Raw genomic sequence first — 26,375 nt, 5'->3', positions numbered from 1 at the left:
GATTCCACCCTGGCTTATCGTCAAATATTAATACCTGTTAATGAAGAGTGTGGACGAAAATATTTTAAAAGTTAACTGTAACAGATTGTAGACTCTTAATTACAAAACAGCCCGAGCTGTTAAAGTCAATGGTACTTTAACTTGAGGTCGGTTCAATTTTCGGTCTTGGATACTTTCTATTTCTTTTTCCACTGTTTTGATTTAAAATGCAATTAAATGCTTTTTATCAGACTTTACTGAAGATTTAGTTTACAATTTAACTGTCTGTGTTTATTATTTGATTCGGTTGTCCACAAAAAACAATTCAAATGAAAAAACGTTGCGTTTTTGGGCAACTATTTTTATGCAATTAAATGTGATTAATTGAGATTAATTAATTACAAAGCCTCTAATTCATTTACTTAATTGGTCCCACCCTTAATATACAAACACACACACATATATATATATATATATATATATATATATATATATAAATATATATATATATATATATATATATATATATATATATATATATATATATGCATGCCATTCGGTTGGTCAGAAACAAAATTGGCCTCAAGCCAAATGTAGTTGCCGACCCCTGTCCAACAGAGGTGTACACATACTCAAACACACAGACACACCACCCTCAAACCACAATAAACAATGATCCTCAAAATAGTTTATTTTTCTGTTAAGGTCCCAGTCCCCTTTTGACAAGGACAAATCATCTTTGTGAACATTGGTTAAAGGTGATAAACATACAGTTTTATGTGCAACTGTAGGACCCTGGAGAATCCTACTTCCAGAGGTTCTTGGAATTCCATACTCACCAGCAGCTTCAAATCCCTTTTTGCTGCCCATCGCTGGCTTATTAACAGCTGCTCTCTTAAGGCCCATTAATGTTTACTTACATATGTAAATATGTATTTCAGTTTTAAATGCCGTCTTACATCATTGCTCTCGTAGTTTAATGTCTTTAACATTAAAATGGTTTTTAAGGCAATTCATGCACTAGTGTGCAGTGCTAACATTATTTTCAGTTTTAATGTGACGCACTTGCCTGATGAATACTTTCCTAGATGTGCCTTTATCTGAATGAACCAGTTTACTCTAAATAAAACATACATTTTAAGATCTGGTTTGAGGTTTTGTTAAATGTCCAATTTTAACCAACGTTAGCAGAAAGATTCAAGTTTATACCCCTTACTGCATCAAAACTGTGACTTGCTTCATAAAGAGGAACAATCTTATTATCTTATGTAGTTTCCCATTACTTTATAATATAACTATATAGCCGGTCTGAGATTGTTGACAGCACAAGCTAAATCTTCCAAAGACAACCCAAAACCAAAGTGCTTAATGAACTTAAATCCTATATGAAGCAATAATTCTACTCTTTAGGTCAATGGGATCTTTTAAAGCCTCAACACTTAACTCTAAATACTATTCATGTTGGTAATTTTGACATTATGTCTTCTAGGTCTATCCGAGACTTTCTGTTATTTATTACTGGGATTGGCCTAAAAGTTTGGACATCAACAATAATTTTTAGGCATAAACTGGTTGCTAAAGTTTTGTGATTATCAAATTTATAACTATGGTTATATACCTGCATGTGATATTGTTCCCACATGTGACTTTTCTATTTCATAATTATTTAATAGCACAGGGTATTTTTATTGGCTGTAACGTCATGTAAAGTGGTTTAAAATGAATATGATGTCAGCATCATATAAATGTTTGTTGGTCCAAACCATAAGCTTTGAAAATATAATAATAATAATAATAATAATAATAATAATAATAAAATAAAATAAAAATAATTAATTCTGTTATCTAGTGATTTCACCAATGTAACAAAGAAAAATGTGTCCAATAATGTGAAAACAGTGTTGTCAAGCATAGTAGCTAACTATTTCTTAAACAAAAAAACTGATATTTCTAAACTCAGTTTGTCCTAATTGTTTAAATAAAGAGCTGTTGCATTACTGTCAGAATAATATCTGAAAGAGAAATAGCAGTTATAATATATTTGGCTGCAACTGGTATCTTGTGGTTAAAGGAGTGGTCCATGGTCCCATCTGAAGATATATTGTACTGTATTAGAAGAAATGCTTTAAGGTTCCTTTGACTTTACATGTATATTTTTTTAGTGCTAATTCAGACACGTTGACACATTTCAACCTATATACAGACACGTTCTTACCCTACGTGAGTGGATCTCTTTGACGTATAAAGGCAATAAAAATTCGGACACTCCTTCTAGTCTCACTCCTCCCTTGGTCACTCGTAGATTTCCCATGCCATCCTAAAGAGGAAAAAAAAGACAAAGAAAACTTTACTTAAGTAAGATATATTGTATAAGTAAATATTTTATAAAGAAAATATATATTTATTGGAAAATAAAGTCAACATGAGTCAAGTGACAACAGTTTCTCATTTACAATGATGAAATGGAAAGAGACAGAAAAATGTTTGAATGTTAAATGTTGTTTCGACAAAATGACAAATCAAAACACAGAAACAAAGGAAAAAAAAAATTTTGAAGACAAAATTACATTAATTATATAATACATTATTATATAACATAAAATATACTTGGAAATTATTACTTTGACTTATAATTAAAGCCAAATAAAACCACAGATCTAAAATTAAGACTGGAAGTTATAACAGTATTCAATAGTCTTATTTTATTTAGTTAAATCTTACAATAGGCAAAAAAGTCAGAATTTGGTAGATTCACACTTTATGTTCTTCAGTTTTTACAATCACAGATGTGTTCATTGCTTTTATGGATATCTGCTTTCTCAGTGTATATTAATCATTAATGATCACTGCAATATTGATGTAAAATGGGAATGTCATGTATTCACACAGGTCCAGTTCATCCTCTGCCAGATCTCTTTTCATAGAATACACTTAATAAATAATCTAGAAACAATATATTTTAATTTTAGCATAAACTTTTCCAATCTTAAAACATATAAAACATATCACAAACAATGGCCAAGTGAAAGAGAAGTGAAAAGTAACATTTAAAATATAAATTAGTTTCAACCGTCCTGAATGTCCTGAATCTGTGCCTGTTGTACCCAGCCAATGCCTCGCGAGAGCTGTTTCTTTCATGTGCTAACATAAGAGTTGTTTTATCTTTGTCATAACAACAATGTACTCAGACCTTAGAGAACGCTTTAGCTTGTAATGGAAACCCCAGAAACACATTTCAGTTCAAGAAAAAGACTGATGAAAGAAACCAATGGAATTCCTCCATAAACACACACACTCACTCAAATGAACCATAGATGAGACATTAATATTTAGAAATTATATGTTCACATACATAATTATTAGAAATGAGAATGTTACAGTACAAACTTCAACCGAGAGTAAAGCCAATTCAGAGTTTTTTTTTTATGAAAACCCGTATGTTAGACATGAACTTATAGACCATTGTGTTAGTTGCATAAATATGGCAAAACACTGAGAACCATTTTAAGTTGATGGTGGGCCTGCAGTGTAAAAAGTTCCTTATTGGTTTTATACTCAGGATTTTTAGGGCAAATCCATGTCACAGCAGCACTGAGTATATAAGGAAAGCAAAAGCAGCTCAACTCCCTTAGATTCTGAAGTTATAAATAAGCCTGCTGCGATCCATTAGCTCCAGACTTGCAGCTAGCTAACTAACTGCTTTTTGAAGCTTAGAAGTACATCTTCCCTTCCCTTACTAGAGTTTGCCAGATGGGCTGCTTACTTAAATTGTAGAGGAGAAACAAAAACAAGAAAAACTGGATTCACTTTGTGAACAGTGAAGTTCAACAGACCAGCAGAGCTAGCAAAGTATGCTAAAGATCCAAGAGGAGCATGCCTACTACAAGAATCAAGGTTTCAGCTGTAACTATGATCAGTGGAAACTTGGATTAATTGTACTTTTGTAATAGTTTCTGCTGTCTGTCAATCAGATTGCTGTACAGACACACCCCAGTATCTTAAAGCATAGAACATTGTTTTACATTGATTTTGGTTCCTAATCTAGTTCACATGTCAATCATTTAAACATTTATGTTTGCCTGAGTGGGTAAACACATTTGTGCGACATATTAAGAAAGTAGATTTAATTCTCCATTACTAAGGCGTTTAACTGGTTTATTCTCTAACTATCTCGGTTATAAGTTAAATCAGTAATGACATAAAAATGATTATAGATTTCTGCAGTAATGCATATAAAGTTAAGCTTCATTGCTTTGGCTAAACACAGATGAAAAGCATTACATCTGTCATGTCTCAAGTCATAACATTTGAAAAAAAGTAAAGAAAGAATAACAAAAAAAAGTCCAACCACTTTGATTATTGTAGAGTTATGTTGTGTGCTTTACATCACAGCAACATTTGCGATAAAATGCTCCATGTGAAAGAAAAAGGCTTTGTGCCGGTTTGCGATCACTTCTGCAGCATTTTACAGATTCCACACGGGTGAATGCTCCAAAGATTGTTGGATCAGACTTACATGGTAAGATTAAATTCCTTTCAAACAGCGTTGCAGGGCATTATGATAGTCAGGGCTCTTTCGGTGCAGAGAGGCAGCTACTGTACCATGTCAAATCGGTGCTTAGGACAGTGACAGAGGAGGGAGCATAGAAGTGTAACAGCTGCTCTGATCATGGGCTTTGTCAGAGTTCTGTTGGGCTTCTGAAGACTACTTGTTAAATAAATAAATAAATGGAACTTGGGCAGACAGATTTCCCTTATACAGCTGATAAGAAATAAGCCCCATAAAAAAATAAATAAAAGTTTTTATTGACAAAAATCACAAAACAAGATTAAAATATATGAGATGTATAACAACAACAGTCAGCCTAAAACCTATTTTTTCTGCATCTATATTTTTGGTATGTCATGGCAATATGACAACTTCTTTTCAGCAGTGGTACCACAGTTTATATTCAACCTGCATGTCTTCAACTGGATTATGTGTTGCTCAATAAAAACAAATTAGTCATGCTTCTCTCGTTCCCAGCTTTGTTTTCATGATCACAAATATTGATGAAACTGTCCATTAAGATGGGAATTCTGTGCGGAGAGCTGCAGTTAATTATCATTAATTGTTCGATGCAACAAACCAGCAGAGCCTTTCAAACTGGAATGAAAGATAAAGATGAGACAGTGGGGAAGAAAAAATGGAAGGATAGTACATTGTTGAAAAGCAGAATCAGCCGTGGGAAAGAGTTGCTCATCCACAGTGATCGCACCAGGGAGGTTACTGATTGTTCTCATTCTACAATATGACAAAAACTCCAAAGACATGACCAAAGCCATCGAGGACTACTCTATCTTCAACAAGAGGAACAAGACTCCCTCCAACAGGTACATGTATAACCCCAACAGGACATGAATGTTATAGAGTCGGTCTGGGATTACATGAAAAATCAGAGGCAATTAAAAACCTCCCAAATTCACAGAAGAATCACGTCATGCGCTTAAGGATGCCTTAAACCACCTGCTTCTGATCCTTCTTTTAGATCAGTTAATACATTGGTGATATAAAGAGCCAATTGGGCCTTTAAGCTGACCATCATTTATGGATGTGGCCTATTTTTCAACAGCCATCCAGAACTTGTTTTTACTCCCACTCTAAAACTTCTGGTTTAGGATCCCTTTGATGAATACTTTGTGATACTCACAGAACCACTCAAGCATATATTTTTTTTTAAATTAACCAGTTCAACTGACTCACAATAATATCCCTCATTGTCTGGGGGACTATAGCAAACTGGTATTAGAAAGATAAAAAGATTAGTTTCATATTGAGAAGTTTTGCCCTCTAACATGTGGTTAATATTGTAGTTAAACCAAACCATACTTTTTCTAAATTTAAGCAAATAACTTTGATGCCTGAACGCAAGTGGGGAAGTCTGATAGAAATAAACAGCAATACTGGATTTGGGCTCCAAACTTTGAACTCAGACTTAGATCCACAGGTGCAGGTGCCTTGTACATTCAAAGATGCTGTTGAAGCAGTAACAGTAACAGTAGTGAATGGGACAAGCTGAATTTTAAGGCTGTGATAAGTGATTGATATTTAAAACAGTAGAAAAAGAAGTTGAAAATATCCTTGGCCAAAACTGAATAAACCCTAGCTACATTGTCATTTTTAGTACTTTTACTAGCAGGTTCTCTAATTAATTTTGTTTATTTTAATTTAGTTAAAATACTAATATTTAAACTTTTTAAATATTTTCGTCCACACTCTTCATTAATAGGCATTATTATCTGACAGTAAGCCGAGGCGGGATCAGCCAGCAGCAGCTTTAAGTCTAGGTATGGAGCAGAAGTGAGCGTCTCCTGCTCTGGAGGTGGAAGCTGGGTCTGCAAAGGACCAAGGCTGTTGAGTGCTTTTGAAAGAAGGAGGGGCCTGTGGCAGCACCACGGCTCTTTGAAAAGAGTACATTTTGCATGTTTTCACGTCAGTCTCCACATGTCTCCAGTTTCAAAATGTCTCCATTAACACCAGAAAGTCTCCAAATTAGTTGCTAGTAAAAACAGAATTGTTAGAGGGGTCTGAAAACTGACTAAATATAGCATGCAAACTCTGATGACTGCATTGTGTTAATCGGAGTACAGGAACTCATGCACTGACAAACTGTGTTAATTTTTTGTAATTTATTAATTGCAATTAAGGTGTTTAAATATATATATATATATATATATATATATATATGGAAGCAAGATAATACAAGAAAAGTGGGTTAGCTGCAATGGTTTTATAAGGTTTTTGCATATATGATCTTTGTACTGACTACACAGTGGCGTTTATTCAGTGCAACACACCAAAGGAATTACAAACTTACTCGGTCACTGTAAAACACACACATATATTACAGAAAAAAACCTACTGTGTAAATATACAAACTAGGAGAGCGGGCCATGCTTTCTGTTTATCAGCTTGAACAAAGTCAGTCACTACATTGTTCACAAGACTTCTCCCGACCCTTCCCTTTTCCCTCTTGCCTACAGTTGTACTCTTTTTTTTAAAAAACATGAAGGCAATGATGTTAAAATTAATCCCATGTTTTTATTCCATCTGACTGCTCAATGGCCTGGGCCTTATTCAAACTAAACACTACGGCACTTCTTCTTCCTCTGTATGTTGAACACTGCTCATCTTTTTGTCTCATTTTCAATCTAGAATGCATTATAGGCATGGGTGATAAAATAACAATATTGCCAAAGACAACAGGATAATGTGAATTCAGAAAACCACAAGAAAACAAGTTAGTCCCTCCTTTCACTCTCTTATTTGTCAGTGCTTAGCTCACTATCTCCCTGAATCTGTTTGTCTTTCATATGCTGTCTTTTATGTGCTGTCTCTCTTATACAAAATTATTCTTGGAAAAAATCAGATATTGAAATGCACCTGATTGCACATGGTTTGCTCAAATTAGGCCTAAAAAAGGTTTTCTTAAACATTTTGATCCTTTACATGTCAAAAAATGGTGAACATCCAATCCAGCCATGTTGATCTTAGTGTAGGCAGAACAAATGTTAAGCAAACATAGCATGAAAGTGTACTTAAAGGAACAATGCATGCCCTCGAGAAAGCAGCAGTAACAGCTGAAAACAAGCACAGCCAAAATCTCGAATGAAAGCTAAAATACAGCCTTTCAAAGAAGCTCATAATTGTATTTCTGATTAAACTGGTTAATTTGGACTTTTGAATCCTTATCTCATGTGAGCAACACATGATCGTGACAGACGGACATTTATATTGTTCCACAGTGCAACATGCACTTCTCTTAGAAAGAAGCCCAAAAGGTTCTAATATCCCTACACAGACAAGTTTAAATTTAGATTCCTGAGCATGTTTATGCCTCCATATGTATTCCATGTATTTCCATTACAGTTTTTCCTTAAGAAAAGAAATATTTCTAAAATTTTGACAAAGTGCAATAATGATTTGCAGGTTGGAATCGCCTTAGCCGTTATTCTAGTAAAGTCTCATCCCACATGCATTTAATCCTGCAAACAGCAAGCTCTTTACTTTCAGATATATGTATTATTTTATTGGTTAAATAATCAATATCTCACAATAAATTCTAGTGGTCAGAGTTATCCTGTCATGGTAGAGGTGTTTGCAGGGGGATACTGAAACTGTTGTCATTCTTGTAAAACATGTTTTTTGTCTATATAGGCATTGAGGTTTCCACATCTCTGTATCTTCTCTATGAATGAAGAGCACTTATCTTAAGAGACAGAGAACATAATTATCTAAATATTTGATATAGAACACATAATTTTCACAGTTACAGCATCTTGTCTACATATTATTTTAAGTTTCCAAATCAGTTGCTAGTCTGACAGAATGTAACTGGGCAAGTCTCTCCCAGTATGTTGTATCCCTCCTCATCCAAGCACCTGCATTGAAAGCTTTTTCTTCTTTCAATGGCCTTTGCCTTTAAATATATTCACAATAACATCAGCATACTCATACACACAATATGGTGAATATTTGGCTACAGCTGCAAAGACTTAATATGATATTTTAGGATGGTTTGGGAGAGGCAAATATGCAAAATTGAGCAAACTTGAAAACTGCTTTTCAGGGACAACTTCAGACACAAGCTTTTAATGCATAAAAAGTAATGAATGAATACCTGATACAAGGCAGATGTGGTCCAAAAAAAAAGGCAAAATAATATCAACAAACAGAAAAAAGTAGAAATAATTTATTCTTACTTAAACACATCAAAACAGTAATTAGATGAGACATGTCTTAATATCAGCTCTTAAAAATTGTGTTTGTCAGGTTGTGTACACGGTCAGCAGGGTTTGTTTGCAAACATCCTTTTCAATGTAGTAGATTTAGAGATAATGATGGATCCCCTCATCATAGCAAGGTTAGCTGCCAAACTGTCCCATTAGGTTAAAGTATGCCATATGCAAGGTTATGCACACAGAACAGCCACTGCAATCAAATACAAAGCACAGACATGTTTATCACCATGACTTTAAGGTGTCCTCACATGCACACTCAAGCACACAGACAAGAGACCCAGGTGTCCCAGTGGTGATGGATAGGCTGAGAATTTTTTTTCCAGGCCCTCTAATATTCAGAATTGTTGTCATTTTTCCACATGACCTTTGATGTCAGCTGGCAGACCAAAAGAGAAACTGAGGAAAAAGAGAAAGGAGAGTCACCTTTTCCGAAATTGAAAAAAAAAAAAAAAAAAAAAACAGTGGAAAAAATGGCTAAAGAGATGGTCAGATTAGGAAACCCTAAAAGTCCTTTTATCAGAGCTCACCTTTTGAACAATTGTGAGACAACAAAGGAGGGGTCTTTAAGAAGGAACTTGACTGCATAGCTTAGTTGTAAGTTCTAATAAAGCTGGTAAAGGTCCAGCTTAAACTAGAGAAAAAGGTTACAAATATACCGCACTGACATGCATTAAAACACCCAATAATTAAAAAAATTAGATGACACTTGAAGTAAGAAATTTTGACATAATTCAGTAAAACTTCAAGATCCATATTAGAAGCAGCTTTCATTGAGCTCTTAATAACAGTTTGCTCAGAACCTCAACCAACCTGAACAACTCCCCCAGGAGTGTATGCTAAAAACCAGTGAATGCATTGTACCATTTTGTACCGTTGTCTCCATCCTCATTTTCTCTATACTTATATTCATTCTTTGCTCTTTCTCTCTGTTTACAGCTCGCCCATCTTTGGGTGCTCCGTATGAAACTATCTCTGCAAGACTCAACAAATAGATGGACTTTAACCACATTAAAAACTGAACATGTGGCATGTTGTACAGCCAACACTATTTCTCTAACAAGAATTGGAAATAGGTGGAAATTTCTGAGCTTAAAATATCCCCAAGTTACCAAAAAAAAAAAAAAAAAAAAAAAAATGACTACTGCAGTTTATCTGAATCTTTGTGTTGGTGGTGAAAATTAATCAAACACAAAGGAAGGAAAAAAAAGAGAAAAAATGTCATTAATAGTCAAACTATGATCTCAGTAAAATATCTACTCCCCCAGAACTAATGCTGACATACTTCTAGGTCAATTAGGTACATCCTCATGCAAATGGGCCAGTGGGCCAAAGTCTGATTGTTCCAAATATCCCCACAGCAGGTGTGTCACTGAACCATTACCAAAGAGTCCATCCATACATTTTTTATACTCAGTTTACAGCACATCAGCGACTGGCTATCAACACACTGGCCATTTTGGACATGCACCATGACTGATTTAGATAAACAATGTAAGAGGACATTATTAGAGAAAGAAAGGAAAGAAAGAGAGAAAGTAACAGAGAAAGATATGAGTCAACATTGGACTGACTTTTACTGGAGAGAGCTCATTTTTAAAGGGGGCACCAAAGTCAGAAAATATGCCAAGGATCAGTAGTGCTGCTGTAAAAGGTCCATGGCATGTTTCCCATGGTTCCTGCAACATGTGCATTGTTAAAAAAAAAAAATCACATTACATTTCTTGATCATCCACATATAAACATTCACAACTGACAGTTATTGGTAATCAATTACAAAGAGATTTTGCAAAATGACAGGAGGAATGAGCAGTAGCATCTCCTAACCTGGTGGAAATGCTTTTTGACTTTTTTATCAGCATCTTCTTCTGCAGAAGGAACTAACCATTTTTTTTAATCAGACCACCCTCTAGATACAACAGCTGACTAAAAAAAAAACTAAATTAGGCATTGTTGATCTGCAACCATATGCTGTGTTAATTTGCTGTTGCCACCATTTGCTGTTAATGTAAACTCAGCACATCTTCCATCTGTTTCATATTAAAACACTGAACAGTTCAGGGGGGCAGAATTTCCTGTAAAAAGTCAACAGACAGTTGTCCGTTGTTACAGAGATGACTGGGTTCAATCAAAAAGTGAGGAAGATTGCACATAAAATATTTAATCTTTTATCTATTTATTTATTTATAACGTCTCTAGCATACATTAACACATATTTGGAGAATATGTTTTATTTTTATTTTTTTTTATCTATTTATTTTTTTTACTCCCACAATTTAAACACTGTTTTATACATTTTCCCAGAAAGTCCGACATTTATCACATCTGTCTAGAAAAACCTTTCCCTGCATTGTTGAGCCATATTGACTTATTTTTTTTCCCCCCACTTCAGATCCTGCTATTAGTTTCCAAAGTACTGAATGGTTTAGGGACAAAATACATTTAAGATCTTCCAGTTTGTTTTGAACCAGCCAGATCCCTCAGGTCATCAGGATCCAGTCTACTTTCTGTTCCCAGACTCAGAGCTAAACATAGAGAGGCTGCTTTAAGTACTGCTTATTTGCTGCTTCACTTTATCAAGTGAATATTTTTTAAATTTCTTTTTTTTGTGCATTTTATCTTTCTTTTTCTATTTTAGCTTTTGCTGGTTGTATTTAATTTCTTTTACTCTTATTAAGTTTGTTTTGTACTTTTAGTGCTTCTTCTGCACCCTGCTGTATTCTTTTGATGTTTTATGAAAAGCACTTTGAATTGCCCTTTACTTGAACTATAAAAATAAACCTGCCTTACCTTACTTACTCAATACATATCACAATTAACATGTTTTTTGGGGGCTGTAGAGATTTTTGCTGCTTTTCTGTCACCCTCAGGTTATCTTTCACCTCTTTCAGGGCAGTTTTTTTTGCTTCTGTTTTTTGATGGATGATCAATTCCTTTTCCAAAGTTGTCCCCCCTATGTATTGCTTTTACAAGTCATGTGAAAGTTATTAAGGAATACTTTTTTGACTTCAACACTAACCACACTTTGGCTTGTATGGAGACATACTTCCAAAAGTTATAACTTGAAAGCATTTGTCCATCCATGGAGCCTTTGAATACATTTCCCTTCTTTCGCTATAGACCTACATTGTAGATTTTTTCCTATAACAGGAATGAGTGGGCTGACAGCTGTGAAGAAAGCAAACGGACATAGGTGTGAGGAGGTTTTAGACCTTTGCTGTTATTTGTCACTCAGGTTGTCTCACAGACTACAGAAGTGAAGTGGGACACAGTTGTTGGCGAAAGCAATGTGATGTTAACAGCAGTTGTCAACGTGCCCCTTTGTGATTTTGTGTGCATTTTGTGTGGGTGAGTGGTTTGTGTGCGGCAGGTGAAGCACCAGGACAGTCGGCTGTCATTTGTCAATCAGAGGTTATTTGGGAGGCAGGTGCTGGCTCATACATGGGAGACAAGTGACTTTTCCATTTAGGGACACTGAGGGCAGTGTTCTTGTACAGCTGTGGTCAATATAGCCCAGCACTTTCGAGAGGTTAATATCCTTCCTCCAGGGATAGCTGACATATCATTCATGTCTTCCAAGTAGCATCAGAGAGTTAACTTACAGAGTCATTGCTTTGACAAAAACAAACACACACACACAAACACACAACAGTAAAAAAAAAAAAAAAAAAAAAAAAGCAGACTTCTGCAGTGTGGGGCTTTTGTAAATTAAATTTACATGTGTGGTGAGAAATGGGTGAGTTTAAATGATAGCAAAAACTATGAAAAGACACCAGCTGGGTGTCAGCGGCAGCTGAGGTCTGGTTTCCAGACTGAATGAACAGGATCTAGTAGTTAGCCACCAGGACTAGGTCCTTCTATGCAAGCATGTTCTTTCCACCATCCACTTGTACAGGACTGTTACGGCCCCAGGCCTATCCTCTGATGATATGTAAACAGACCTGTGCCGGCGCTAATAGATGATTGGCTATACTTTGAAATGTAAATAGAACTGTGCCAGCACTTATAGGTGATTGGCTTTGGACTTCCCTTGGACCTGATTCATTAAAAACCTCAGGTTGGGAACCCGCCCTCCTTCGCCAGGATTGTTTGCCGCCACTTCCGTTTTACCTGTGTCTATTATCAGAAATACTCTAGTGGCTTTTTACCTGTAACAGGACACTTTAAGTGGAATTTTGTTTTCTTTTATTGAGCCTATGAATCCAGTCGGAGTTTGTTTTATTTTAACGGAAGCTTTGCTACACTTCTGATCTTTTGTTGGTTTTGAGAAATATTGGAGATTTTGGTTTAACTTTTGATTTATTGTAAATAAATTTACTTACATTATATGTATCTGTCTCCAACTCGTTTCGGGTACGACCCCTGAGTACCCCTAGACTCAGCTGACAGTGTAACCCAGTGTTACTTTGGCTGTTATATGTTCTTATTTTGTCAGCCTTATGTATTAAGTTATGTTATTTTTATTAAGCCATCACTGCTTTTGCAACTGCTTAACAATTGATTTACATACATGCACACAGGCAGGAGAGAGAGAGCGGGTTCAGTGTGCCATTGCTGCAGCAGAGGAAACGTGTTCAAGCCAGTTGCCTCCTTTATATACCCTGTAGCTTTAAGCCACCTGCTACTTTTCTGACATCCTCCTGCTAGTCATGAAGTGGACTGTGTGGAGAGGGACTGCCATTTTGTTGATGTCAGTGGTGTGGAAGAGATAGCGGCTGCTCCATCGTCCTCTTCTGAATCATTTGAGTATTTGGATATTTTTTTTTCTTTCTTTTTACTGGCCAGCAGTTACTTTTTTTTTCTTTTTTTTAAATTTATGCTTAAAAATGCAACTATTGGACATTCAAGTTTTGTTGCCCACGAAACAGCTTTTTTTTTTAAAGACTACTGTAGAGTTCTAAACTCGGAAATGACTCAAACATTAGATAAGTTCATTTGGGCAATATTAGGTCCAGATAAACTATTTCCATGCCAGTATCTTATATTTCATGTGTAAGACTGTACATCAAGTAGTGCCAGTTTCTTTTCAGTTCATGAGCTTGGTGTTTGGGTTGTTAGAAATGGCGATGTCCAGAATGTAGTTATATTATGTCTTGGACATACTAGCTCCAGACCAATAATATAAAAGTAGCTGGATAAGATAGTAAACTGCTATCAGAACTAGCCCGAGCAGCTCAGCGTGCACACCCAGCCAGCAGTAATTTGGGTGGTGTAAAGACAGCTGCACTGAGTAAAAATATCAATGTCTGGGCAGGTAAAGTTCCTGTTTAATGCCAGGAATGAACCCTGACCAAATGAACGTGACTATATCTGGGATTGAAAAGTATCATTCTTGTTACTCTGCTTTGTGATAGGAAGGGTCTACACTATTCAAACCACCGCACTGTGATGCTGGTCAGAAATATTTGATTCCAGATACTGCTGTATGAAAGGAAAGGTCCTGCCTTTACCTTCAGTATAAATTGTTTTCCCACCATGAATGGGATCTCACATGCTTGGATACAAATGTTTTAACAGTACTTTTTGTTGAAATATTTGTTCACTGAGCAACAGAAAGTCACATGGAGTTACACAAGCAACCATAGCTTTCCAACCACCTATGCATTTTACACTTCTGTGTACAAATGGAAGCCATTACTAAGTACAATGGTAAGCATGTAAGGAGCTTTATCTGAGTAATTCTTGGCAGCAGATATATGCTTTTTTTCAAATTCAGGTGGCATACTTACCACATCTATACCTATAAACATGGGAGAATACATAAAAAATGTATTAATTAATCATGTAGCACAACTGCCAGAGATGAGTCGATATGCCCAGCTCTAATCTCTGTTGTGGTAGTTCATTGTTCTGTTCAGTGATATGTATGTTCACTATTCTGGATCACATTCTGGCTTGAACATGTGTGGCTGCATTTGCAGACATGTCATGCTCAAAAGTATTTAATTTATTTACAATCTCCAGTAATTTCCCAGACTTTTATTGTCATGTATAGTTAACTCTCCTTTTGCACGACCTTCCACCACCATTCCACCAACCAGAAGACAGCTCCTCAATATACTCTCATTTTAGGAGTCAGTACCCTGAATAGAAAGTTGTCTCTCATTCTGAAATAATTACAACTTATTTGGAGTTATGATGGGTGCACAGCTAATTTGGAGGTGCCCAAGTTAAGAATTAGTTGAGTGGAAATGACCATGCCAGGTTCTCTTAATAAATGGCACCTTGTCTTGTAGAATATACACCATATCATTTATGTCTCAGTGTAGTCATATATTTCTAGCAAAAGTTCTTACTATGGGTCCTTATATGAATGTAGTTAGAAAGCAACAAATTAATTCTAGTGTTATACTTTGCAAGTACTGTACAAGAGAGATTTCCAGCATCTGAATGATTTTCATTTTTAAGACTATTGAGACACTGGAGGCTTTGCATGGACAGCTTTGTGTTTGTAGATTTACCAATGTTCCTACAGGAAAAGAATTTTGAGGTCCCCTGATCAGGAATTATTGTTTTATCTTTGACTTAACATAAAACAAAATGAGACTGCTTTTGATATTGTCATCTCTAAATTTTGAAACTCTCCCACTGGACTTAAGATTCCTGAATACTGTGGTGACCTTTAACAAGCAGCCTACAGTGACACAACTGATGCGCCCCAATGAAGCCTGATTCAGCATCCGTCTTGCATCCTGTCTCTTCTCTGAGCACTCTGTCCCATCTCTGACAGTTAGAGCAATGTACATAATGACTGTCAGTGTGTCATCAGAGCAAATTTTTAAGTTTTGAGGTCAGAAACATATGCTTGCTTTATGTACCTTTTTGTGTTTCATCTATTTGTTTGATTTGTTTTGAGCTGTTATCTCTATGATCTACATTTTTATTATTTTTGCTGTTTAATTGTATCTAGATGATCCCCTTTTTACTGGCTTAATTAATTTGTGCTTTTAATAACTTTGAAATACTTAACAATTGTTTATATATATATATATATATATATATATATTTATATATATAACATCATCCAACTAAAATACGGTGGAGGAAACATCATAGTTTGACACAGCTGTTTGAGAATGAGGTAGCTGCTTTACTGGTTAACCAATTTCCATAATCAATTTCCAGCAATAAGTAAGTATATATATATATATATATTTATATATATATAACATCATCTAACTAAAATACGGTGGAGGAAACATCATAGTTTGACAAAGCTGTTTGAGAATGAGGTAGCTGCTTTAACCAATTTCCATAATCAATTTCCAGCAATAAGTAAGTATATATATATATATATATAAATATATATATATATATATATATATATATATATATATATATATATATATATATATATATATGAATTCACTGTGCCCCTTGGTTCTAGGGTATATTTTATGAAAGCATCACAAAACAATCACAACAATAATTCAGTCAATACATTTATCTGCTGTAGCTTAACAGTGTGAACAGGAACTATTTAAAAGGTGACAAGAGAGAGTGCTAATATTGATTTGCTGATATTTAGAAGGGCTGCAGTCATTTATTTGCCTTCCAAACATGAGGATAACATTTAATCTATAATGCAGCCTTGTTTCTGAAAATTGTGTGCTGTGCTATACAATGATTTCTGCAGCAAATGCATATTAAAATGAAGTGTCATAAGACATTTGATGTCATTTTATTTTCTGCATGGGTTTGCAGTATCCCAGTCATTTCAAACATTACAACAATCCATTACAAAGACCACGATTCAAAGTAGGGGATTGTGCAGTAGTCTGGAGGCTTTAACTGTTCCCTCTAAGCACAAATTTTATGGATTCAAATCTTAGTTTTCTTTGTGCAACTTGCATCTTCTTTCTGTGTTAGTGTGGGTTTTTTTCTGGCATCTTCAAACAGTTCAAGAAACAGATGCAACAGATTGGTATTGCAATTAGTGGTTAGATGGCACTCCAGATTTGTTGGCATTTCCAGTGATGGGTTGTGGTGTAATTGAGTGTGTGGGTTAACACATACATTATAGAGGACAACTGATCAAATTTGAACTTTAATTAAAGTTAAAAATTAATTTTAATTAAATGGCATCCCATTACAATATACAAGATTTAAACTATCACAACGGGCTGGTTGTTCAAACTTAATCCTAGCGGATTTTGGTTATCTTGAAAACGTATTGTTCAAAACGGAAATCCATCCAATCCTGGTTGTTATCCAGATAAAACCCTCAGTTTGGGTTGTTCAAAACTTTTGAGTAGAATTCGGATAACTTTGATCCAAAAAAAAAGGATTATCCTGATCCCAACAGAAGGCAGGATTACAAGGTGGATTTCAGAAAGAAACCGCTGTACAACCAACAACAGTTGATCAAATAATAGAACTCTTTGGTATGTTTGTATTTTACATCTTTAACCGTTACAGTGATAAAGTAGTTAACATAGGGACAGGCTCCTATTATGTCTTTCAATGTAGTAAAATAAAACGATAAAAAAATAAATAAATAAATAAAATAAAAACATGACATTATCATGTCCCCATGAAATAAACCCCCAAACAAATCCAATATCAATCCATTCATCCATCCATTTTCTTCCGCTTATCCGGAGTCGGGTCGTGGGGGCAGCTGCCTAAGCAGGGAAACCCAGACTTCTCTCTCCCCGGCCACATTAACCAGCTCATCCGGATGGATCCCGAGGTGTTCCCAGGCCAGCCAAGAGATGTAGTCCGTCCAGCGTGTCCTGGGTCTTCCCCGGGGCCTCTTTCCGGAGGGACGTGCCCAGAACACCTCACCAGGAGTCGTCAAGGAGGCACCCTAACCAGATGCCCAAGCCACCTCATCTGGCTCCTCTCGATGTGGAGGAGCTCTACTCTGCGCCCCTCCCGAATCACCGAGCTTCTTAGCCTATTTCTAAGGGAGAGCCCTGCAACCCTGCGGAGAAAACTCATTTCGGCCGCTTGTATTCGCAATCTTGTTCTTTCGGTCACTACCCACAGCTCGTGGCCATAGGTGAGGGTAGAAACGTAGATCAACGGGTAAATCGACAGCTTTGCCTTTTGGCTCAGCTCTTTCTTCACCATGACAGAACTATGCAGAGTCTGCATCACTGCAGACGCCACACCGATCCGCCTGTTGATCTCCCGCACCATCCCTCCCTCACTCGTGAACAAGGCCCCGAGATACGTGAACTCCTCCACTTGGGGCAGGACCCTATTGCAGACCGGGAGAGAGCACTCCACCCTTTTCAGGCTGAGGACCATGGTCTCGGACTTGGAGGTTCTGATTCTCATCCCAGCCACTTCCTACCCGGCTGCGAATCGCTCCAGTGAGAGCTGAAGATCACGGCCCGACGAAGCCAACAGAACCACATCATCTGCAAAGAGCAGAGACCCAATCCTGAGGCCACCGAACCGGATCTCCTCAACACCTCGGCTGCGCCTAGAAATTCTGTCCATAAAAGTTATGAACAGAATCGGTGACAAAGGGCAGCCTTGGCGGAGTCCAACCCGCACTGGAAATGATTCTGATTTACTGCCAGCAATGTGGACCAAGCTCTGACACCGGTCGTACAGGGACCAGACAGCTCGTACAAGAGGGTCCGGCACTCCATACTCCCGGAGTACCCCCCACAAGAGTTCCCAGGGACACGGTCGAATGCCTTCTCAAAGTCCACAAAGCACATGTAGATTGGTTGGGCAAACTTCCATGTCCCCTCAAAGACCCTGAAGAGGGTGTAGAGCTGGTCCACTGTTCCACGATCGGGCCGAAAACCACACTGCTCCTCTTCAATCCAAGGTTCAACTATCTGACGGACCCTCCTTTCCAGCACCCCTGAGTAGACCTTACCAGGGAGGCTGAGGAGTGTGATCCCCCTGTAATTGGAGCACACCCTCCGGTAGTGGGACCACCACCCCAGTCTGCCCGTCCAGGCGAACTGTCCCCGATGTCCACACGACGCTGCAGAGGCGTGTCATCCAATAACAAACACAAATAAAATATTCAGTTGTCCTGTTATTCAAAACTGCATAATCTGTAAAGAACCTGTCAAAAAAATACATTTCTAACGATTGCATCCCTCACTACACGTCCTGTCCGTCCATCATTCTAACAGAATGACAGAGGTTGGGCCGGTACCTCCACACAGGGCTCAGGTGCGTCATTAACATTGTCACAGAAAGGAAGATTCCACCTGGTTGCAGTGTTATGTAGGACAATATATGCACTATTACATTACATGCTCCAGCTGGTTCCGCTCGTAAGGCATGCAAACCGTCTTGTCTACCTGCTGTTCTTCACATGGCAAGCAGCACACACTGATCTACATGCTGGAAATCCAGATTATGTGATCCTGAAAAACGGGATTTTGGATCAGGGTGATCCAATCCTGTTTTGCTTTGAAAATGCTATTATCCAAAAAAATGCACTGCTGGCAAAATACTCTCTCTCTCTCTTTCTCTCTCTCTCTCACTTTCTATCTTTCTCTCTCTCTCTTTCTCACACACACAAACACACACACACACACACACTTGAACTGTGGGATTTGATTTGTGCCAAAAGAATCAAGAAAGACTCTCAGAATATAAAACAAAAATTAAGAAGTTGAGAGAAAAAAATGTGAATAAAGAAAAAAGTCATTTCAAAAGTTAAACTTACTATCTTCAATCAAATTCTTAGAGCAACTGTGTAAAGTCTTTGTCTTTTTCTTGTGTAACAGTAAATATTTTGTTATCAGTTTCCACAAGTTGCTCTTGCTGCCATCTTTGCAGTTACACTTCTGGCACAAACCTCTCGGGTGAGAGAGTCTTCTGAGAAGTCATTATAATCTTTGACTAATCCCATATTGAACAGCCTACAAGGTTAAAAAAAGGAAGTCATCTCAGGCTTCTGCTACAAAATTGATTTCAATTATATTGACAGAAACTGTTGCATTTTTCTCTTCAACATTAGACAGTCTTTTCTCTGAAACCAAGTTACACAAAAGCTGTGATTTTGGCACTTGTCTTTCGGATGGTGTGGCCCCAGTCTCATTACTTTGAGGTTTTTATCTAAAGACATTGGGAAAAAAAAACAAAAAACAAAAAAAAAAAAAAACAAGAAACAGATTTGAACGCAAATTATCCACTTTGTTTGTGCTGATTTCTGCAGTTACCACAATTTTTGCTCCACACACATACACTAGCACAACTTGTTCTCTCATATCAAGTCATCTGTCACTGGCCCAAATAAGCCGGCTTTGGGCTGCACATATTTGCCCAAATGAGCAGCAAATGAAGGGGGCGTGCCACACAAGCCGGGGCTGTAGATAAATAGAACATTTGACAGATTTTTTTTAATGTAGATTTTTGCCATGTAGATGCTATTGGGTGATCAAGCATTAAAACAATGTGTTAAAAAATTTATATAACTATTTAATTAATTAATTTATTATTTTCTCATCATTATTAAAAACTCTAGGAATATGATGAAGTATAGGTTCTCCCACCTATACTAGACATCCCTGGGTATTTCTCTCATTTGTCTGTTATCCCTGGTAATGGACCTATGAGAGCTGACAGCTGACAGCACTACTGTGACCCTTGGGAAGACAAAGTGGGTATAAAAAATGTATTGATGGATAGAATTCAGAGTAATAATCATTATCATTCTCACTTTTTTGCAAGACCTCCATTGAACAGTTTCATGGTCTTTAATCACAACAGCAGTAGTATTAAGTACCACCAAGTATTTGCCTGTAATGGATTAATGAAGCATTTTTAAACTGGGCTCATCACTTTCTTTCTTGGTTGCTTTCTGTCTGTTTTTTTTTTTTTTTTGCCTTTACTAAACAACACTGAACACTGATTTTTGTCTTAGTCTCATTGTGTATTTAGGGTATGCTCAGCTTCAGTTAAGGCTACCAACATCAATTATAGCAGGTAAGCAGGGGTGATGCAAACTCTCAAATCTGCTGGCATGACCTCTCCATCTCCCACTACACCTGCAGACACTCATATTTTTTGCCTAAAGAAAATGCTCAAGGGTCAAACTACTAAATGGAATGTTGATAGAAGAGTAAAAAATATGACGTTAGACCAGTAGTGTTGGTTACGAACTTGCAAATAACCCAGAAAATCTCAAAGTCCTTCTACTGCGTCATGCATAATGGTACAGCATAAACATCTCCTGTACACATAAACAGCAGAATAAGAAAAAGTTCTAAATCAGGGCAAGCCTTGAACTATGGATAACCTACTGCTGTGAGAATTCATGACAAAGGTTACACACCATAGCAGTCTAAATGTGAGCAGAGTGGGGAGAAGAGAACCTCTCCAAATATGAACAGGTAGGAGCACATCCATTACTCTGACAAAACTCAGAACAGAGAAACTGGAGACATCTTGCAGATAAAAACAAATCAAAGAACATGGAGGAGACCATGAAGCAGCAGTGCAGATGTCCTCCACTGTCATCCCTACATGCAAAGCTGTGGAGGATGAAATACCTCTGGTAGAATGAGCTCTGAGACATTCTGAAGGACCTGATCCAGAGGAAACATAAGCCTTGAAGATTGCTTTACAAAGCCAATGTAACAAGTGTTGTGCAGACAGGGGAGACCCTGAGAGGTTTCTCTGTAATGCACAAATAGACTCTAAGAGCAACAAAAAGCAAAAGCAGTTGTGCACATGGCATAGCATGACAGAACGTGCACTGAACAGAGCAAGTGAGAGCGTGCACACTTCTTTGACTCGTAAGGAGGAGGATAAAACTTATCCAACGTGATCACTGTGGACCTAAAAGAGCTGGTGATGATATATCGTTTTAGAGTCAGGACGCAGCACAGCTGAGCTGCCATCTCCTTGGATTCTAAGACACAAAGAGCAGCGGCCCATGGTGTGATTTAATTCTTTTCCATACACAAGCAATGAAACGTTGACCACTTGGATGAGTAAGAGCTGTCGTCAAAGCAGCTCTTACATTCTGGAACGTGTGCATTACCTCCTGGGGGAGCCTGAGCCCCTCTTCAAGTGCTCTTGCTCAGCAGCCAAGCCCAGAGACACTGACCTATTACCGGGTAACTCCTGATCGCTCCCCCTGCCTAAGAGTGTCTGTGCATGTGTTATTTGCACTGTCATTGCCGTGGAGATGAGCCAGGCTAGAGCCCCTACTGCCTAAGCTGGAACTGAAATGGACCCATGGGGGGCTCGGCCCAAAAGGGCTAACAAATTCCGGAGAGGGCTTCATGCACAGAATCACAGCTGGACACTGACGGGGAAGCAATGCGTTTCGCTCAGAAATGTCACAATGGACCCTGTGGTTCAGGCATGTCAGCTTACCCATGAAACTCTGCCTGCAACCAATCACAATTTTATGCAAGGGTATGGATGTTGAATGTCTCCAAAACTCTGGATAGGATTATTTTTTCCTAATCTGCAGTATGTAGTAGACTCAAAACTACATATGAAGACACCATCTGAATACACATTAACAAAATAAGAACAAAAAAAAAAAAAAAAAAAAAATAATAAAGACTGATCTTTAGGTTGCAATAAACTTTTAAAAAGTTCCAGGATTTGATGTTGGCAGAACTAGGAACGTTTCTACACTTTTCCCTCCCAGTCATCTCGAAACCACAAGCTATAAGTTTGTTACGTCCGTCAGCTGATCAACATAACGGTCTTATGAGGAGCTGATTGTCTGATGCGCTGCAGCGGGATCCAGATTAAGACTGACAGCAGAGTCCCGTCTCTTGACCACTCGGATTGGCTCGCAGACAGATCAGTTCCGGGAACAATGGCCAATCCCAAAGGACCTCTCCCTTTATACCTGCCCCTGGATCAACACTTAGCACTACTGTGGATGGTGGGACACAGTCTGCCAACTTTGAGAGCAACTGGACAGTAGGACAGTTTGCTATTCTGGGAGTGAATCGATTCTTGTTATGTGGTAAAGGAATTTCGTAGAAGGTGTTAAATTCATATTGCTAACGTCTATTGTTTGTGGAGTTGAGACTACCATCCCTGCTTGAGTTCTTTATTTAGGTTGTGTTTTGAGATTGAATTGAGCTATGGTAGGAAGTTTCAGTTCTTTTGGATTCTTTTGTTTATATGACTTATTACCCGTTGTGGGACACCTTTTGTTGTATTTATCACTAGTAAGATTTTATTTGGATTATTATAGTTGGATTTGGATGTTGGAACCCATTTTGGGTTGTATATATTTTATTTGTGTCAATTAAATTGTGTTATATTACTTCATCCTATGTCCGACTCACTTATGTTCCGTCCCAACACCCCTAGACAAAACGGGGACGTAACAAGTTGCATAAAACAACATAAGGTAGTAGAGGGATGAGTAAACTCTAAAAGATACATGGCAGCTGGGTTTCAGTGTATGCAACGCATTGCATGCTTGCAAATGGATATAAACACTGTAGCCAATTCATCAAACAGACTAAAGAAAACATTATCAGGGAAAGAGAGGAAAAGAAAGCGAGAACGATACAGAACAAGATATAAAATAAGATATAAAACAAGAGTAAAGATAAGACTGTCTTTTTTTATTATCTGGAGAGAGCTCACACGACAGGTATGATGCAAGGTGGATGCTGAATTAGCCGTCGATAGAGTGGCACATCACTGAGAAAGTTGCAAAAGTTCTGTAGTGCATCTCTAAAATGAATAGCTTTGCTTTCTCTGGCTAAATTCTCCAATGCCAACTTTTTTGACTCACTGGAAATACTGCTAGTAACCTTGAATAGGCATTTAGTGTAGAGTACCAGTTAGAAATTCAGTTTAAGCTGGCTTCACATTTTTCTTGCAAAATGGTGTTATATGATATGCTTTATTTGGCATGCATTATGAAAAGTGTAACTTCATCCATCCATTGCCAGAAGCCAACACAATGTCATATCCAATCAAGTCTGTCACCCACTCGCTATGGCGGAATATGAAAATAAAACTACTTTGTAATTTGCCTTTGTGCCCTCGAGTCATGGGTTCTACAGCTAAAGGCGCTACTAGCACAAAGCCACACTAGACAGGTGAAAATTGGATGCAGGTCTTTATTTATTATTTATGTACTTATACTATTTATTTGATTTATTTATTTTGTTTTGTTAACTGCCAAAAGGGTACGGTTGGAGGTATTCTTGAGTAGAATAACACACATCAAAGCTTCCTCTCTACAGTTCTGCACTGTAACTTTTCAGAAATTCTATTGATAGAAATGCAGTATGATTTTTGAGATCCATAGTTGGAGAATATCGTACAGTTTGTATCTACAGATGGCATCAACACATTTCTTAGTGTCTACACAGTGGCATAGAATGAATAAACTAAACATTGGCTCTTGTGTGACAATATTTGTAGTTTAAGCATACAAGGTTTAAAGTGGAGCAAGAGGCAGGTTATTGTTCAGTTGTTTTCTATTTCCAGCTTTTGGTCTTGATTTCAGTAAACCCTGCACACCCTTTATGCCTTTCTGTTCTTAAAAATATATATTTGCAAGCATAAAATAACTACACAATTAAAAACACAACTGAGGTACTTTGTTGGGGAGCCCTGATTCTGATTTTCAGTAAATTTCTCTACTCTCTCTGCAGTCATTTAGCAGACGCTTTTCTCCAAAGTGACTTACATCTGAGAGTAAGAACAACACCAGCAAAAACTCAAACAGGAGAGGACATCATAATTAAATGGTAGTCAGACTGCTGTGAGTCCAGTTGGACACAAGTACTGTCATGTAGTGCTAGAGGCAGTGCAGTTTTTTTTTTTTTTTTTCCCTTCCCTACAATAGTCCTTTGTTTAATTATAAGATCACGATTTCATCACACAATATCATTTTGGGTGTAAGTGCACACAGCTCGTTTAGTGCTGAAATGTATCTGTCACGGTTTCAGAGAAGAAATATCCAGCTTCCAAATGTTTCCCCCCATCCCATGTTCATTGTTTTAAATAATGCAGCAATTGCTGAAGCTTAGAAGTGGAAAGCTGAAACTCCAATTTTCATGCTTTGATAACAGCCAATTACCACCAAATTTTCAGCAGTTAAATTGTTCACTTAAATTAAAATGAAATGAGCAAATTATGCTCTATTACAGTTTCTCTAAATGTTTTATACTATTTTATCTATGTATTTATTAGATTTTTTTTTTTTTTAAATGACAGCTTCTTATTGAAGGTATGTTTTCCCAGTCAGTGTTTAATTTCCTCAATTATACACATACCATAAATGTCTGTTGTAAAACAATGTTCTGTCATTCTAAAAACAGACAGTTCCCCTATGATTCAGAATATTTTTTTTTTTTTTTTTTTTTAATGACCTTGTAAAGACCTAATTCAGATTGAAATAACCATTCTGAATTAAACTTAAATCCGAAGTTAATGGCTGGTTTATATTCTGATTTTTAATCCGAATTAAATAACTCCTTGATTATGTTTATGTTCATTCTACTTTATTTAAGTTTAATTCAGTTTGTTCTGTGCATGCTCATTCCCTTGTCCTGTCATGATTATGGTACATTACTCCATCTCCTTTCTCCTCCTCTGCTGACCAAAGTGAAGTAGTATGCAAGTGTCGAGCTGCTTCTTCAAAAATATAATCAAAATCAAAGCGAAAATGGTTCATATTATGTGGTCATCCATGTTGTAGATGAAAAGAAAAAATAAACCTAATACGCAAGTGCAATGAGCGCTGGAGTAGGAAAACAGTGCATCAGCTGTTACACTGCATGTCCCACTCAGATATCCAGCGGTGCAAGCGGTATCTACACCTTGTTAGCAGGAACTGCCATTGGTGACTATTGTCATACCTGAAGCCAGCCAGCAGGTACCATTGCAGGTTGCTGATTGGTCGGCATATTTGTGTCTTTGCATTAAACATACTGATAGGCGGAATTTGTCTTGTGATCATTATCTCGCAAATCTCAGGGGAGTCCAGCTGCTTCACAGGGTCTCTTCACTTTTTTTACATGGGATTTGTAGATGGTGTGTTATGTCCCCAGAGGCTCTCACTGTGTTTTCACTGCAGCAAAGTGAAAGTGTATGAGAGTCTTCTGAGTTCAGCAACACCTCCTGACTAGTACTGGGCATGCTCTTTCATTGTAGGTGGCAATCTCACGCAAATTTAATATGATCTTTTAGATTCTTCTGCTTCCCAACCAACAGCAGACAATCATAGCTTTCTAGCTGCTTGGGTTTTTTAAATTAGTCTTTTTTTTTGCATTAAAATCAAAACGTGTTTTCCATGTAAAACTCAATTTGGAATTACTATTTCCATGTAAACATGAAGGAGAATCTTTATTCCGAATTATTTAATTGTGAATTAGAAAAGACCATGTAAGCGTGGCGACTGGTAAAATATTTACCATATATAAAAAACAGTTACAGTTTCTCTGAAATCAAAACAACAACAACAACACTATTATGGAGGCTATATGTAAAGGTATGTAAAGTATTAACCAAGTCGCTTAAACTCTTATATGGCTTTTTATTACTATGGGCCAGATTAATGTCACAGTCTGTCCTGCCGCTCCTCCAGCACTCCCCTGATTCTCCACACCTGTCCCTGATCCCAGCTCTCCAATCCACCCAACCTGTCACACCTGTTCCCCATTGTCTCACTAGTCCTTATATACTCCAGCACC

The 26,375-nt window shown here is 37.3% G+C and overlaps 1 protein-coding gene across 2 annotated transcripts in view; it reads right to left on the bottom strand.

The window, feature by feature from the left end:
* Positions 1 to 26,375, bottom strand: part of LOC121637879 (zeta-sarcoglycan) — a 373,423-nt gene that overhangs the window by 111,879 nt on the left and 235,169 nt on the right. For both annotated transcript variants that reach the window (XM_041982222.1, XM_041982223.1), the window contains exon 3: positions 2,195 to 2,296. In XM_041982222.1, coding sequence (XP_041838156.1) covers positions 2,195 to 2,296 — 102 coding nt within the window. The remainder of the gene's footprint in view (positions 1 to 2,194; positions 2,297 to 26,375) is intronic.

This window comes from Melanotaenia boesemani, chromosome 4 (genome assembly GCF_017639745.1).
Source record: "Melanotaenia boesemani isolate fMelBoe1 chromosome 4, fMelBoe1.pri, whole genome shotgun sequence".
Taxonomy (NCBI): domain Eukaryota; kingdom Metazoa; phylum Chordata; class Actinopteri; order Atheriniformes; family Melanotaeniidae; genus Melanotaenia; species Melanotaenia boesemani.
The sequence above is the reverse complement of the archived record's forward strand: the minus strand, read 5'-3'. Positions and strand labels throughout refer to the sequence as shown.